Genomic DNA, 17,874 nt, shown 5'->3' with positions numbered 1-17,874 from the left:
TTTAACTTGCACAGTGCTTTCTTTGCTGTTCTTCTACTCCCCCTGGTCACAACACAGTCCTCCTGCTTCCGTGCAGAGTAGGACAGCTCTCTTCTTACTTCAAACCTGGGGCTACTAAGCACTGATAGCTGCCTTCTTGCCCCAGAATGCAACAGATATAATGTTGGTCCGGGAGGTGACACATTCCGTTCTCTTCGCCACTGAAAAGAAGCACCGTCACACCTGTAATGTTTTCCTTAATTTATTGACATACGTATGACCACCCTGGCAAGCACAGTCAGCAACTGACACCCACACCTTTCCTTCAATCAAGAAAACAGTTCTACATACTACATTCTACTTTATATCTGTCTGAACTCTGCTACCATGACTTCTCATAACATAACATAAGGACCAAAAAGCTGTTACAACAAAGGGTGAAATAAGTCAAACCTGTCAGCTAGTTTATTCTACCCTAATAAAGGGTCCCTTAATGGGCTCAGGGTGAAAACCAGCACCTGTACGTTGACGTAATAAAGGAGGGAAAAGAGCAAATACGTGGAATGCGCTGAATAGGGCAAGCCTCTTTCATGTTTTTCAGAAAACACATTTTAAATACAGTAGATCTTACAAGCGTGGTGGATGAAAATGGCATAATTTGTTTTCAGGAAACCTTGGTATCTGGTGAAAATTTGAGCTTTGATGCGTTTGTGCAATATAGTGAACACTCAATGCAAATAGGGTTAGGTCATTCCTTTGGCGGACTCCTAACACTCAGTTCAAGTAAGTTTGCTAAAGGCTCCACATTTATTAGAACTGATTTCAATTGGGTGCTGGCATGTTTATTTAACTTATACATCTGTTCCACTCGTATACAAGTGTTAATTGTTCTGAATGTGTACAGAAATCCTATTGATGACAATTATAATCTGAAACAAATACAACTCTTTAATATTGATTTACAGAATCCTATTAGTATTTAACAGAAAACTTCAGGGATGATTCTGAGAGATTTAAATTTACGCCTTTCCCCGATTTTTGAAGATGAAATTCAGTCAGATATTTAAGGAACAAACAGCATTTCTTCGGCTGTATTGCCCAAACGCTATTTAGAGCGAAATGCATGGAGTATGTTAAAATGTGTGCGTGAAGTTGACTTTAAGTGTTTAAATGGCTGTTTAAGAAAGGATGCACTATCAGGCCAAACCTTCAGATATGGTAAACAGATATGCCCAATAGATTACATTTTTATCCAACCTTGGTACTTTTGGTTTATGAATAGCTTTCTGATAGTGAACATGAGTGAGAGTGACTATGGGTGCTAAGACCCTGATAACTGACCTACAGGTATCAAAAAACAAACCCTGAGTTGTTTGTTTAGTTTTTCTTAATGGTGTGCCATTCATTGACGTATTCTTCTTATTTCCCACATTGTGTAAAGGAGCAATTATAAAACTCCACTTTTTAAGAAGAAATATCCCCTTGACCTAAACATTGCCAATTATTTACTTTACTAGGTGTGGGGGCCAAACTGTACTCAATAGCTATTCTACTATATCTAAAGGACTGGATAGAGCGAAATGATCTTCCTATAAAATGGGGGTCTTAAAGCAGAGGCATTTACCAATACACCACTGTTTTAGTCAATGAGCAATGGCTTCGAAAGCAATAGTATCCTCTGGGAAACTATTCTGTTGTTTTGTGGATTTCAATTTGGTGTTCGATTTAATTGACAGCACCACTATTTTGTGGGATAAACTAAGAACTATGTTTATATCTACTAGTCACTTAATAATCATGGACAACTGCATAGACAAAATTGGGCAATGGTGGAATGGGACATAAATAGGTCATTATCAAGTAGGATCCTGATAGGGAACAGTTTGCACCAATGACGTGTTCTGGTGCCAACCTTATTTGCTCTCTATCTTGGAGATCTATCTCAAGGCTTTGCGCGGTGCATGCATTTTCCCAAAGAATGGGGTGAAGACATGCCCCTTGTCTAGTATACGCTGACGATTTGGCTATCTTAAATTTGGCAGAGGTGGGTCTCTAAAGGAAACTAGATACATTCAATATTTATTGTGTGGCAAATTCATTGTCCATAAATGTGGATAAACGTAAAATGTTGGCATTTGGGAAAAAGAGTAATCCATTCACATGGTCAATTGGGGAATGATAGTGAAAGAATTAATCTCCAACAAGTATGGAAATATTATGCATGGACGCTAGTCATGATTGGGGAAGAGTGTGAAGGAAAATGCCTAAAAAGAGTATTTCTGCTCCCAAAATGCATAATGATTCAGACTGTAAGAGTGAAAACCAATGTGATGTCCTGGAATTTTGTAGTTATTAATTTAATTTTGTGTTTTAGTACATGCAGTTCTCTGTCCCATAGGCAAAACATATCTGTCCTATGTGCCAGGGAAATTCGTTTAAGTGAAATGCAGTGGGGTAAACATTGTTTCAATATTGTAGATCATAATGTTTTGAATTCTCCTGCTCTTTCAAAAACGAACTAAAAGAAAACTGTCTAAGGAAATCTAGGTGCAGTGATCAAAGATACTTATCTACTAAGGTTTCCATATCAAACTTGTTTGAATCAATGCAAGAAAATGTAGTTACCCAACAGGGGCATGGTAAGTAGGTTTAATGAACCACCCATCTGTGCTAAACCTACTAGTTACTGTCCACATACGTGCCAATACCATTCAGTGCTAAAGGTGATCCCTATCTATGCTCCTTACCCTAACTGGAGAAAGTGACAGGTGCAGAATTGTCAGAACATAAATCCTATCCTGACAACCCAGGTAGTTATGGTCCACTAACTCAGGGGAACTTGAGCTTTATTGTCTGGGCTGTGGTGGCACCCTCGGTGGTCACACATTCAGCAAGAGGCATAGCGACGAAAACCCTACTTAACATTCAGCCACTCATAACCTGTTGCTTTTAACTGTATCTAAGGTACCCATTATTAGAGATATTATCCTGGGTTTACCTTAACATATTTTTTGTAATTCTGGATCTCGTCTTCTCCAGTTATTTTTTAATTAGGAACTCCCTCTTAATGAGGTTGAGTCGACCCTGGTAGTACCATCTTACCAGGGACAGATAATGTTGCCGCGAATGAAACATGCCACAAAAAGTGGGTAAAGCTTTATCATCCATTCTAGGATTAGGGACTATCACTGCATGATTTCCAAGTGGGTTATCTTTCAAACTTGATTTGGTAGGGGCCTAATCTGACCTTATGTATTTGCCATTGCACTGTTTTGTGTCTGCTCCTTCCTTACTTGAGGACAGCATCAATCAAAAAAGTCATTGGATATGCGTGAAACTTAGGCATGTGAGGGCTGTTGAGGAATTGGTCAATGCAACTAGTGTACTTTGAAAAGGCCTCCTAAAAGTAAAGTGTAAGAATTTGGATCCTGGTTCGGAGGGGGTGGAACTCTTCTCAAGTAGCAACAATAAATCTTCTCATGGTGAAATCCTAAGTAACCCTAAATTAACCTGTGCTCAATACTTGGGTACCATAACACAGATAGGTCAGACTTAACTCAGAAGCAATGTGTAAAAAATGTGTGCAAAACTTCAAATGGTAACACAGTAAAACACACCACAACAGAAGCCCACACCAGTTTAGTGAAACAGAGTAATTTATGATAAATAAAACAAGAATTTGAAAGATTTAAGTAAAAATAGCAGTAGATACCACAAAGCACCAACTGTGGATATCTGGTCATGCTTGACTAAGACACAGTGGTGGTTCCTCTGCTAAGGCGGACGAACGTCGCCCCACTGCCCTCCAACCAGTTTAAGAAGGAAAAATAAAATGATAACGCAGCATTATTGTAATTTTATTTTTCCTAGTCTAATGGCTCAGTTGGATATGTGTGGGTGGAGCTGGGCACTGCAGGGGAGGAGTGGTGGGCACACTCTGTAAGTGCGTATGACCCTTTTGCTGGCCATCTCTGGCTGGCCAAAGCGCCATGCGCACTTTGCATGTTCTAAACCCAGGCTGCATTACAGCATGGGTGGAGAACATGTCTAGGCTCCCACTGCCTGTCTGAGCACGAACCATGGCGCTTGGACCAATCACAACGCTGTAGTGCAACATTGTGATTGGCTGTGTGGAGCCTGGGTGCTTCCTCCTGTCGGACTCAAGATGAAGAGAACAGGGGAGAGGTGGCGGCTGGCTGGAGATAAAGATGACTTAGGAGATGCAGCACCCGATTGGTCTGCCATGGCCTTGTAAGTGTGTTTTAAAAGAAATCATTTACATTCCCCACCCCCACCGCCCCACCTCTCCCGGCTGGTAGCAGCCTCTGTTGCAAAGACAAAGTCACAAATTCAGACCACCTTCGATGGAGTGAAAGCTGGCTACAGGGATCCTGTAGGCGAGGGCTTAGATGCAAAGTCCATTGTTGATGCATCGCGCATGTGCATCAGTTCTGAGGATATGCAAGGCTGCGATGCAGAGTCCAGTGCCATCATCGAGGCTGCTATTGATGAGGGATGCAAGGGCCTGCACAGAGGATGCATTGCACAGCAGAGATTCTAGAGAACCTGTGGGATGTGAAGGTGAGGAAGGTCTTGTGATGGATCCAATCGATGTAGAGGCGGTGCTGCATTGGTTCTGCTCAGGATTGCACCATGCAACAGAGGAGATGCTTGAACAGAACAGAGCACCTTAGGCTCACTTCCAAGGGTCAAGACAGGGGTGGCACCACTTGGCAGACTAGAGTCACAGATGTCTGTCAGGTACTGTATTCAAGGTTGTTGCAGCCTTCTGTCCGTGAGACTCTTGTCAGGAGGCCTGCAAACTTGCCCTTGGAGTGTTTCTGGGCGTATCTATTGAGCCCTTGGTTCAACAGTTGCATGTCCAGTCTTTCTCCTCCTGGCAGGAGGGCATCATGTCTGCACAGCAGGGAACCATCCCTTCAGAGCAGCAGTCCAGCAGTACTTTCAGCAGCACAGCAGTCCGTCTTCCTGGCAGAGTATCCACAGGTCCAGAAGTGTACTGAAGAGGTGATGTCAGAGGTCCAATACTTATACCTGGTACTGTTCCTCTGGATGGTGGGAGAAGCTTCTAGAAATTCTGTTTCAAGTCCCAAGGCTTCCTGCCATCCCTGTCCTGGCTCCATCCTAACTATAGGGGGTATAAAGCCCTTTGTGTGGAGGCAGTACAACGCCTACTCAAATGTACTTCGGACTGGGCACAGCTCTGCCCTCCCATCCTGCCAGTGATGGGCCATTCAGGCACACCTAGCTCTCCGTGGTGTATGACTGTCTAGGAGGAATACACAAAGCCCAACTGTCAGCTACACCTAGTTGTGTGATCCAGAGATCAGCTACAGATACTAAACAGATAAGGCAAAAAAGTCAACTTTATCAAAGTGTAATTTTCAAAATTGTAATTTAAACTCTGACTTTACGATGAGAGAAGATTTTTCATTACAATTCCAAAGACACCAAAAATTAACTGCGTACCTGCTCCCATTTGGATATTACAGCTTATTAAATATAATAAGGTAACTCCAATGTTATCCTATGGAAGAATTAGGCCTTGTAGTAGTGAAAAACAAATTTAAGAACCTTTCATTACTAGGACATGTTAAATTTAACATTACATGTCCTACTTTTTAAATACACTGCACCCTGCTCTCTGGGCTGTCCGGTGCCTACCCTAGGTGTGATTTGTATGTATTGGTAAGAAAGATTTAAGTCTGGTAAAAGGTTTATTTTGCCAGGTCGAAATGGCAGTTTAAAAACGGCACACACAGGCTGCAATGGCAGGCCTGAGACATGTTTAAAGGGGTTATTTTAAGTGTGTAGTACAATCAGTGCTGCAGACCCACTAGCATGACTGTGCAATATGTGAATGAGTAATACATGATAATACTCATTCACAATTAGAGAATCGTTATAAGCAATGCACTATTTCAATTCAGCATGTAGCAAATGTAATATTTTCACTTCACTATGCAAATTCGGTAACTTTGTAAAGGTTAGCACATACTGGTGTGTTTTATGGTTTCATAAACCAGTTAGCCACTGGTCTACGAATCTCTAAACATTTCACATCGGACCCCATTCAATGTATGGATTAGGAAGAGTGATTGATATGGATTCTGTTATATCCAGACCATGATTCACCACAATACCTTGTGTGGTAGTCTAAAACCTTAAAACAGAGAAGTGCATGGAAATCTTTGAGTGCAGTGACCCTAACCGATCATTGACACGTCTAGCAGGATGGGGCTGATGAGTCTGCAAGAAGCTGAAGCATGTTCTATTTGTGCTTCATAACTCCCTCACTATGAATGATAATTCCCACACATCCTGTGCAGCAACATTCTGTTGTGGTTCATACCACCAGAACAGTGGAAACAAATACTTTTATTTTTAAAATGCATTATTACATTAACAGCAAATGCAAATCAAAGTCATGAGCCTTTAATGTAATAGATGCAGTGAAAATCCTATAGTTTAAATTAGGGTATATGTAGAGAGGCGCTATTTAGTCATGAATCATATTATGAAGTGATTGACCAAGACTATATGGTAGTGTGTTGTACTTTAATGAATGCATGCACAGGAATCTGGGAGACAAGAAAGACCCTTGCCCCGACGTAATATTCATCACAGAAACTTGGCTCACCCCCTCATCTGCACCCAACATCGCCAATGCAACATCTCCTGGATACAAGATGATCCACTGCGATCACACAGACAAACCCGGCATTGCTATCATCCACAAGGACTCCCTCCAATGCACCGCCTTGGGTGACGATAATGGAACACCTCAACTTCCAGATCAAGATAGACCCCAAAACCACCATCAGAGGAATCCTCGCAACAGGCCACTGGTTCCCTGCTCCAACTTCTGCAACTCCATCCTAGTCTTCATTGTACCCTTGGCAATTGACTTCAACCAATACATCTTCCTGGGAGATCTGACCTTCCACCAAGAATACCCCAACAATGCCAACTTCTCTACCCTCCTAGAGAACATGAGCAACATTAGCCTCGCACAGCTGGTCACCACTCCCATCTACAGTGCAGGACACACACTGGACCCCATCTTCTGCACCAGCAACAGAGTCAAATTCTCCCACACTACCGAGCTGACCTGGACAGACTGCAACATTGTCCACTTTACCCTCAATGGCCCACTAGAAGCCCCAACCAGACCTCCCACCCATGCTGAAACCGGAGCAAAGACACTGTACCCCTCTGGATCAAGACCCTTTCCCCTCAGATACCCTCAAACTCAGCATCCAGAACTTCGCCAATTGGATATCCACAGCTGGCAACACCATCGCCCCCATGAACAACAACACCAGCTACAGACCCGCCAAGCACACCAGTTGGGTCACCCCTGAACTACTGACCCTTAAACACCACTGCAAGAAACTAGAGTAACACTGGCACTCAGCAAGAACCCCGCCAACCTCAACACCTTCAGTTCTGCCCTCAACAGCTACCATCTCCTTCTCAAGAAAGCCATGAAGGAAGCCCTTACCAACCGCATCAAGGTGTGCTCCAACCAGTCCAAGGAGCTTTTTACCATCTTTAGGGAATTCTCCTCCCCCCGCCATGAGAATATGATCCACCCCGCCCAAGCCTTCTGTGACTCTCTGGCGAACTACTACTACCACAAAATCACTGACATCTACGACAACTTCAACCCCATTCCGCTGACCTTGCTCACCTCCGCACCCAAACCGATGCCTCACACTCCTAACGGATCACCAACTGGAAGCAGCTCTTGACCAAAGACAGCATCGCCATCATAAACTCCATCCCCTCTGGAGCACCCACGGCCCCCCGACTGCAAGTAATCAGCAGCGTCCTCACAGAACTACTCAACACCTCACCACAGCCACTGTTCCCAATACGTGGAAGCACATAGAGGTTAAACCCCTCCTGAAGAAACCCTTCACCAGCCCCAACAAAATCGAGAGCTACCGTCCCATCTCACTACTCCCCTTCCCCACCAATGTTTTGGAAAAAGCCATCAATCGCCAGCCTACGGACTACCTCAAGGAGTACAACCTACTCGACCCCTCCCAATCAGGCTTCTGACCCAACCACAGCACTGAGACTGCCTTGATCACAGCAACGGCTTACATCAGACACCTGCTCAACTAAGGTGGAAAGCTGATCTCATCCTCCTCGACCCCTCAGCACCTCTGACACCATCTCCTACCACACCCTTATCACCACATTGGTATTCAAGGCAACACACTCAGCTGTATCTCCTCCTTCCTCTCTGGCCGAACACAGAGGATTTACTACCACACTTCTCCGTACCCAAAGATATCATCTGCAGCTCCTCCCTCAGCCCCACCCTCTTTAACTCCTACATGATGCCACTGGCAGACATTGCCCACACCCATGGAGTTAACAACATCTGTTACGCCAATGACACTCAGCTCATCATTTCCCTCACAGAAGACACTGACACCACCAGAGCCAACTTCCAAAACACCACTGCCACTTGGATGAAGGCCATCTGCCTAAAACTCAACTTGGAAAAAAACAGAGGTCCTACTCTTCAGAAACAAAACCTCCCCTTGGGATGACTCATTGTGGCCCACCGCACTCAGCCCCTCTCCCACCCCCACTGACCTCGCACACACCCTCAGAATCATCCTGGACAGCCAACTGCCCATGAAGTAGCAGATCAATGGTATCTCCTTTGCCTGCTTCCACACCCTCCACATACTCCGCAGGCTCTTCCGATAGATCCTTGTCACAACCAGGAAGACTATCACCCACCCCTTGTCATCAGGCAACTCGACTATGGCAATTCACTGGACGCCTGAAACACCAAACAGCTCCTAAACCACCTCCAGAGCACCAAGAACACAGCAGCAAGACTCATCCTCAACCTCCCAAGAACAACCAACCACTCTCCTTACCTCAGGGCTCTCCATTGGCTCCCGGTCCAGCTATAGATGCCTCTTCAAATTCCTCACACCTGCCTACAAAGTACTCTACAAAACTAGATCCACCTACATCAACATCCACCTGACATTCCACCAACCGGCCAGGGAGCTCCGCTCCTCCACCCTTGTTCTGGCGCATATCCCCCGCATCTGTCGAAGCTGCTGCGTAAGTCGCTCCTTCTCCTACCTTGCCACCAGGTTTTTGAATGACCTCCCCTACACCTTCGCACCTAACCATCACTGGAAGACATTAGGAAGAGGCTCAAGACTTGGCTCTTCGATCATCATGGCGATTCGACAGAGGCTTGCACAAGCCCAGCTCCTGGAGACCTCCCGGGGTGACAAGTCTCTCTTTACAAGACCCTCTGATTGATTGGTTGCTTGATGCCTGGGCATTTTCCCTAACTATGATACCATTTTAGAAATTAAACTGGCATATAAAAGATTCAATGAGGAGGAATATTTATATCTGTCAGTAATACTGTAACACCCCCTCTTTGCATTGTTGAAAGGGGGTGGGTCCACATTCCTCTGCACTTAGGCACATTCCTTTATCTGATTTTTGTGAAGAGCATGTGTTTGGAATATTCCATAATGCTATAGATGTACATCTGTGTGTGCAATATTTTTTTACTGTAACATTCTCAATGTGAATTGGGTTAAAAATGTTTTGTGAATCAAGTCCAAAAGTAATGGAGCATTTATAGAACCACAATGTATATGATTGCCTTACTGGATTCAATGCATACTTTTTCAGATACTGAGATCTGCAGTCATGACTTGTATGACGGTTGGGAGGACCTGGGGTCGTGCGGGGGGGTTCATTTAAATACATTTGAAAAAACATAAAACTTACCTTTGCATCCGGTCCCGTGTCGCGTCTCCTTCTCTCTGCTTGGACTGCTCCTCGCAGGAAGTCAGCAGGCATCCTCCTCTCCTCCCCTAACCCAATCATAACGCTGCAATGGCAGCTTTGTGATTGGCTGGGACGCCAACCCCACAGGTGTCTATGGGAAGGCCATTTTCTTCATGCAGGCTGCTGGCTTTTATAGTCGTGCCTGTCCTCTGCAGAGTCTGAAGCACTTCCTTGAGATAGCACAGGTGATCCTCCCAGCTAGAATTTAAGACCGCAAATGTCATCTAAATAGGCAGCACTGAAATTCTCCAACCCGGCAAGGACCTGGTTGACCAACCTCTGGACGGTGGCTGGGGGCATTATTTAATCTAAAGGGCATTAACTGGATCTATAAATGTTCTTCTGTGGTATAGAATGCAGACCTCTCTTTGGCCCCCTCAATCAAAGCAACCTACCAGTACCCAGACGTTATGTAAAATATGCTGGGGTACTTGACAGCTCTTAGCCAAGCTATGAGCTCATCAGCTCGGGCATGGGGTGTGCCTCAGTTTTGATGACTGCATTGAGCTCACTATAGTTCACACAGAACCTAAGTTTAGGTGTGACACCTAGAGGGGCAGCCTTGGGGACCAACCCCACTGGGCTGGACCAGAGACTGTTTGAGGGCTCAATAACCCCTAACGTTTGCATATTGGAAACCTCCTCCTTAATGCTGTCTCTCACCTTATTAGACAACTTCTACATTTTATTCTTCACAGGAACGCTGTCCCCACTATCACTATTAAGAGTGCACCATTTAGTGAGTACTGGATTAAGGGATAATACTAGGCAAACTGCCCCAGCAACTGGCGGCAGTTCTCTATGTTGATGTAGTGTCAGTGTAGAAGATAGGCTGACACCCTTCACTGACCCATCCTGCTCCTAGGAAGAAAGGCTGTCGGGAGAGGTTCGCACTCCCCCTCCATCCCATCTTCAGTGACTAGTAGCATGGTTAGCTCAGACCTCTCAAAGTGGGACAATTGACATGAAGGACCCTTAAAGGGTTCCTTAGAGCCTTCATGTCCACGAAGTAGGTGACATCACTCTTGCATTACGTCACCTCATAAGCCCCAGACCACTGGTCTTGCAGGGCCCTGGGCTCCACGAGCTTCCTCGCCCACACCTTATGACCAGAGTGAAATTCTAGTCATAATCACATTTCGTGTCCTCCTGGCTGGCTTCCAGATTCTTCTCCGGAGCGTTCGGAAGCACACGATCTGGTTGCAGAGCACAAGCATGATTCTGACCACATTCCTGGGGGCCTTCTGCCCATTGATAGCGACTCACTGTCTGTATTTCCTAATATTACTAGGCATAAGACTTCTCTGCACCATCTCTCCATCACTCATTACACAAAATGAAAGACAAATGCAATAATATGTTAACATTTCCTTCTTTTGCAATAGTTGCACCTTCTTAATACCATACTGTTAATTGCTGTTGTTTAGCACAATACTATATATTTTTGAACAAGTGAGTATGAAGAAACTGAAAAAAAAACACTCCAAACCAAAGCTCTTATGGCACCAAGCAAATTAAGCAAATCATCATGACCCTTCCCAGAAGATATCTCTTGTCTCTTCTATCGAACTATCCATTCATCCAGCTATTTACCTGCTGATGCCCACCATTTACCCTTTGCATTCTGTTTGTTATTCAGTTTTTCATCCATCATTCAGTTGATTTTCACCATTCCGTCTGTCCACCCTTCATATCCAGACCTATCCATCCATCCTTAAACCTATCCATTCATCTTTTCACTCATCCATCACTTTATCCACCTTTTCACTCATCCATCAATCCTTTTGCTCATCTATCCATCAACTCTTTCACTCCTTAATAGCATCCAACCTTTTATTCCATCCACCCTTTCGCTCAATCCCTTCTTTCACTCATCCATCATCCACCCTTTCATCCATCCTCCCTCTCTTTCATTCATCCACCCAATATTTCACTTATCCACCCATCATCCACCCTTTTATATCCAATCATCTACCCTCTTTCACCCATCCATCCATTCACTCATCCATCTATCCATTCACTCATCCATCCATTCATCCATCCATCCGCACATCCACCCTTGGTCACTCATCCATCCACTCACTCACTCAACAACCTTTCCTACTACTTTATTTATGAACCTTTGTCGCCGAGCAGACATGTTCACACAAAGGGCCACCCATTTTCTTTAAAATACCTCCTGAGAGTGTCTTGATTCTGTCTCCCTGATTCCTTACAAAAACAGGCTTACAAATGCAGACAAACGCATAAACATAAGCAGACATATAAAATACCTCAGTATGTTAAAACCCATGTTATACTCTTCACAATGGCTTTTTTAATTGCCACTGCCAGGGGATTGCCAGGATTCTTGTGTTTGTGCAGAGGGTGGTGAGAATGTGGTTGACAGCACATTGCCTGAGTGTACCCCATAGCTGCCAAGGTTTCATATTGCCATGTGTGACATTTTCATATTTTCGTCGTAATTATGAGTGATATTTCAATGGTATGTGTGAGACTTACTCACTAGCAAAATGAGGGAATCATATAAATATCACAAATGACACTCATTTGAGTAGGTCTGCTAACGTTTCAGATTGCCTATGTGTGACATTTATATAGATTCAGTGGTTTTTCGTGAGTCAGACAACAACTAGATGTGTAACGCTGAGAGTGGCACTTCCTTGGCACCAAAATCATGGAATGAAGTCAATGGAAATAGACAAATATCAGAAATCGCACTCATTTGAGCAACAAGACAGTCAAACTCGGCAGCAGGTGCTTTGAAGCTATTAATTAATTTCAATAAAAATCAGCACCGTCCACCCCAACCTCAGCTTCAGGTGTGGCCAAACCACATGTAACAAAGGGATCTTTGAGCTTTCCACATACAATACAGTACAATACAATACAATATGCCTTTTTGAAGGCACACTAACCATCTACGCTACCTAATGGTCAGCGTGCAAACTGTCAGTAGAGAAAACTCTGAACTCTCTACAGCAGCAACAATAATTCCATGAGTTAACGCTGACTTAGCAAGTCTAACTGTGCTGAGAAAATAAAGGGTGCTGCTTTGTAGGGTCACTGTCAATCAGGGAGGTTAAACACTTTGCACTGCTAGTAAATCAGCAAAACTGCTAGTTTAGACAAAACATATTCTGCTAGTTTAGACAAAACGTATTCAGCACAGACAGACAACTCTAGTGTGCCCATTGCAAGGCCCTATGCCGTGCTAGAGCACCCTAATCATTTTCGTAACAAACATTTTAAATGTCAGCAGCAGGAGAATGTTACATTATCTCTTTACAGCTGTCAGAACGAACCACGAGAGGAGCTGCGGGCCTGGTATCCCTGGATCTCTAACCTGTCTCTTTTTGAGAGAGTCAGACAGCAAGCTCTGCTGCAGTGTCTCTGCCTGTGCCACTTGCTCCCACTATGAGATTCACGATGGCGTGGTGAGTCTGGGGCAGAAGTTGGGCTCTGCTGGCACAGCAATAGCACATCATGTTGAGGTCAGGAGGAGGTTTGCAGGTGATCGATTCTCGAACACAGGCTTCCTCCTTTAACTCCATGCAGCAGGGGAATTTCATGGGTGCACTGGAGCCCGGCTGGCAGGCAGGAAATTAAACATCCTGCCACAGCATTGGCATATAAGAAACAGACCGGCCAATTGAGGCATTTGGGGTTAGGAAGGTGGGCACCTCAGTGCAGAAAGCAGTTAGATTAGCGCTCCAGGGGTCTCTTCGATCGCTTTGTCTGGGCATTAACGCTCAGATCAAGAAAAAGGACGTGCGAGATTTGCCGCCCTTTCCTCGGATAATATTCATATGTTCAAAGTGTTACCCTGCATTTACTTTTCACTACCTGAAGTGCAAATCACACACGTGCACTAGCAGGTAAAATATATCTGGACCCAGCTCTGTCAAGCACAGCATGACGGCGAGCACCAGACATTATTCAAAGGAGCCCTGCTGGGGCTCAGATGGGGGGGAGGGGCTGCAGAAGCGGCGCATTGGCTGCCAGAGACACGTCCCACTCCTGCTCACCAGCACTGCCAATGGGCCTACCTTTTCATGAGTACTGGTACTCTCCTCAGAAGAAGAGAAGTGCAGGTACTCAGTACTGGTGAGTACCTGCTAATTTAAAGCACTGCTGTCAGGGAATAATCTCTTTTTCTTTCCAATTGGTGCATGGGAGTCCTGCCACGAGAAACTAGTTTGGGGCCATTTAGAGAACATCTTGATTTTATTGTTATCTTCCTCCTACTTCTGACGAGGACTTTGCCCTCCCTTGTGGTGATGCCCCTGATACCTTCTCATGGACCCTGATGCTGAGCCAGCGGTCAACCTCCTTAGCAGGCTCCCTGGTGACAGTGAGCATATTATCAATCAAGTATTGGTGCAGTTCTGGAAAACAATTACTGAACAATGTGCTGTCTTGCAAACAGATCATACAGCCCTTTGTAATCATTCACCTCATTGCCCTTCACCCAACCTTCCAGTTCCTTGCAAAAGGATTCCATTAAATCCACCCAGGACTGCTGCAGAGGGTTCTGGCTGTCCCTGAATTTGAGCCTATACTTTTCTGAGGTCGGACTATACTTTCTGATAAGGGCTTCCTTTATGGTTGGAAACCTCATCCGGTCCTCCTTGTCTAGGGCTAATAGGATGTTCCTCCCCTGGCTAGAGATATGCCTCCACAGACTATCCCCCAATCTTCCTCAGGGAACCAGTGCATCTGTAAGGCAATCTCATAAGCCTTAAACCTCTTACCAATGTTGTATGTCACAATAGAGTCAGGCACAAGACCTTTGGGAATGTATATCCTCTTGTCGTCAGAGGGCACTGAAGAAAGGCTACCACCATCACTGCTGGACTCTGCTTGTCTGGGCTTGAGGTCCAACTCCTTAAGGCTCCTCTCATGAGCAAAACGCTCCAAGTTAATTCTCTCATCCATAGCCAATTTTTTATGCTCTGTTTCCATGGCCAGTTTCTTTACCTTTAATGCTCTACCTTGAACTAACATCAATTTAGCCAGCTTCAACTTGAGCCTTCTTACTTGCCCCCGGGCCCCCAACTCCTCTGGGGTCAGGCCCTGGGAAGACAATCTCCAATCCTGGGAGTATGTTACCCCACTTCCTCAGCAGGTATCAGTCCAAGGCTGTGCTGTGTGTTTTCCTCTGACCCTTCCTCATCCTCCTGGTCATCTTTTTAGATTGGGAGTTCGGCCCATGCCTGTAAAGCATTTTGGAGCCCTGCCTTCTTACTGCTCCTCCTGGCTGGCAAACCCCTTCTCCTGACAAACCTCCTTGAGCTGGACCACAGTGTTGCTCTCAAGGTTGACTAGTTCTAACTCCATCTTTGCAGGTGAGGTCACAGACACAATAGCCAGATAGAGAGAGAATACATTTGGAAAAAGAAAAGCACGGCCAATTAAGAAGAATTTACCCAAATTGGTCTTAGATATGGGATGGCAGTGCACACCAAATCAATGTATGGCACTGCACAAATCCAAGTCCTAGCCTCATTGCTGATCACCAATGTTAAAAATTGGGTTGTTGGTTGAGTGGGGTGTTAGTTCTTGACAAGCAGAATCCACTTTCCTAGTGAGGGTAAGGCACAAGCAACCCCCAATTAACGTGTGCTCATCCTCTGATAGCTTGGAACAGAGCAATCAGGCTTAACTGAGAGGCAATATCTAAAGTATTTGTGCAACAATTCAAACAGTAAAAACAGAGAAAACACAATTCAAAAAGATCCCACACCAGGCTTAGAAGATTACAGTAGATTTAAATAAATATAACAAGACCAAAACAACAAAATCCAATTAGCAGAAGTGACAATACTGAATTTTAACATTCTCAGGTAAAATAGTGCCAAAAAGCACAAAGTGCTCTCAAGGGATTCCTGGTCACATTCAGGCCAATCGTGATTGAGCATGGACCGGCTGCAGGGACCATGTTAGGTAAGCTGAACAAAGTACCTTAAATCATGGTTGCAGATGATGGGAGACTGCAGTGCAAGGTACATTGTGTTATTGTTAAGGATCCCGTTGAAGGGGGTTGTGGTGCAACATCCGGGCATTGAGAAAGTGGCGCTCAACCGGGGCGATGCGTCGGTTAAAATGAGCTATGAGTCTGCTATGCTGAAGCCGTCGTCGAGCTGCCATCGATGAGGGATGCAACAACCTAGATCGGAGATGAGCCATTCTGTCAGTGATGTGTTGATTCCAAAGATGTAAGGGTGATGCAGACCTTTTGTGCCGAGCACAATCCACTCAACAGGAACAATACAACAGTTCTTCTCGAGGATGCACTGCTCAGCCAAGGTGATGCATCAGTTTGGCTAGATGATACACCGCTCAGGAGAGAAGATGCATATGTTGTGCTGTTAGGCACCTTAAGCCTACTTCCAAGGGTCCAGGACTGGGGAGGCACCAATTGGCAGGGCAAACTCACTAATGGCAGAGTCCGCGTGCAGAGGCAAGGTTGTTGGAAGCCTATTATGTCCCTGAGGCTTCAGATCAGAAGGCTGGTCAACTTGCCCTTGGAGTTACTCTGGGTTCCAGAGATGCTGGTCCAGTTCTTCTCACCCAGGCAAGAGGGTAATAGGCAGCAGGTCATCAGAGCAAATCAGGAGTCCAGCAGTCTAGCAGAGTGGCAGTCCTTTCAGCAGCACAGCAGTCCTTCTTTCTAGTAGAGTGTCAACAGGCCCAGAAGAGTACAGAAGTGGCGGTGTCTGAGATGCTTCTTTTATACACAGTAGTGCATGTGAAGTGGGGAGAAACTTTGAGATACTTGCCTTTGAAGTGCCCAGATGCCCTGCCCTGCCAGTCCTGGCATGCAATCCTCTGTTAGGGGACAGGACAGATCCTATTCAGTTACATGTGAGGCTGGGTCCAGCTACTCCCTCCCAACCTGTCACTATAGTTCACTTTGGGCCATATGTAGGTAGCCCAATTGCGATCGCAAATGCAGATATTCGCAGAATTTCTGCGTTTGTGATCGCAATTTGGTCACTGTGCTATGTAGCACACAAAAACCCACACACAAAATAAGGAATCGCAAAATTTGCGGTTCCTTATTTTACAAATGCATTTCAGGAATCCCAAATTGCGATTCCTTAAATGCAATGTAGGAAACACCCAAGTTGTGTGATTTTGACTTAAGGAATCACAAATGACCACCAACTTCAGGTTGGAGGTAATTTGCAATTTATTTGTAAAATGCACTTTTTTGTATTTTTCAAAGTGCCATGTGGCGCACATACATGCCTTTAGCGCATGTACGTGCGCCACATGTGCACACATGTTTATTTCAGAGGTGCAAAAGGGTGTCCTATGCAACCTTGAAATTGCATTCTAAATTTGCGATTCTCTAATTGAGAATCGCAAATTGAGAATGACTTCCCATTCATTCCTATGGGCCTTCTAGCCCATAGGAATGAATGGGAAGGTATTCCTTATTTGCAAATCTCAATTTGAGATCCGCAAATAAGGAATAGGTGGGATTCGCAAAATATTTTTCTAATCCTACCTACATTACGTTTTGCGATTCTCTAATTGCGGTTCCCTAAAAATCACAATTTGAGAATAGCAAAACACGTATTACCTACATATGGCCCTAAGTCAGATCTAAGCTCCTGTTGTGTGTGGCTGTCTAGGTGGAATACACAAAGCCCAACTGCCATTTACACCCAGTCATGTGATTAGAGACAGGCTGCAGACACCAAATGACAAAATAAGAAATGCCAATATTTTAAAAGTGGCATTTTCAGAATTGTAATTTAAAATCCAATTTAACCATAAATGAAGATTTAAAATTATGGTTCCAGAGACACGAAACATGAGGCATTTTTATAATCCCATTTGAAAATTAAGTTCATAAAATGTAATAAGGTAATCCCAATGTTATCCTATGGGTGATGTAGGCCTTGCAGTAGTGAAAAACAAATTCAAGATTTTTTCATTGTCAGGGCATGTGAAACCTAAAAGTACATGTCTTACTTTCTAAATACATTGCACCCTGCCCTCTGAGTTGTCCAG

At 44.6% G+C, this 17,874-nt stretch overlaps 2 protein-coding genes across 2 annotated transcripts in view; one reads left to right on the top strand and one right to left on the bottom strand.

Moving 5' to 3' along the window:
* Window positions 1–17,874, top strand: part of ANO2 (anoctamin 2) — a 1,767,324-nt gene that overhangs the window by 1,146,950 nt on the left and 602,500 nt on the right. The window lies entirely within an intron of this gene.
* The window catches only part of LOC144751939 (choline transporter-like protein 2), a 33,199-nt gene continuing 29,407 nt past the window's right edge, over window positions 14,083–17,874 (bottom strand). Inside the window, exons 3-4 of the mRNA XM_078640227.1 lie at window positions 14,604–14,849; window positions 14,083–14,237 (exon numbers count right to left, since the gene is read on the bottom strand). Of these exons, the coding sequence (XP_078496353.1) occupies window positions 14,083–14,237; window positions 14,604–14,849 (401 nt within the window). The remainder of the gene's footprint in view (window positions 14,238–14,603; window positions 14,850–17,874) is intronic.

Source organism: Lissotriton helveticus, chromosome 1_1 (genome assembly GCF_964261635.1).
Source record: "Lissotriton helveticus chromosome 1_1, aLisHel1.1, whole genome shotgun sequence".
NCBI classification, from domain to species: domain Eukaryota; kingdom Metazoa; phylum Chordata; class Amphibia; order Caudata; family Salamandridae; genus Lissotriton; species Lissotriton helveticus.
The sequence above is the reverse complement of the archived record's forward strand: the minus strand, read 5'-3'. Positions and strand labels throughout refer to the sequence as shown.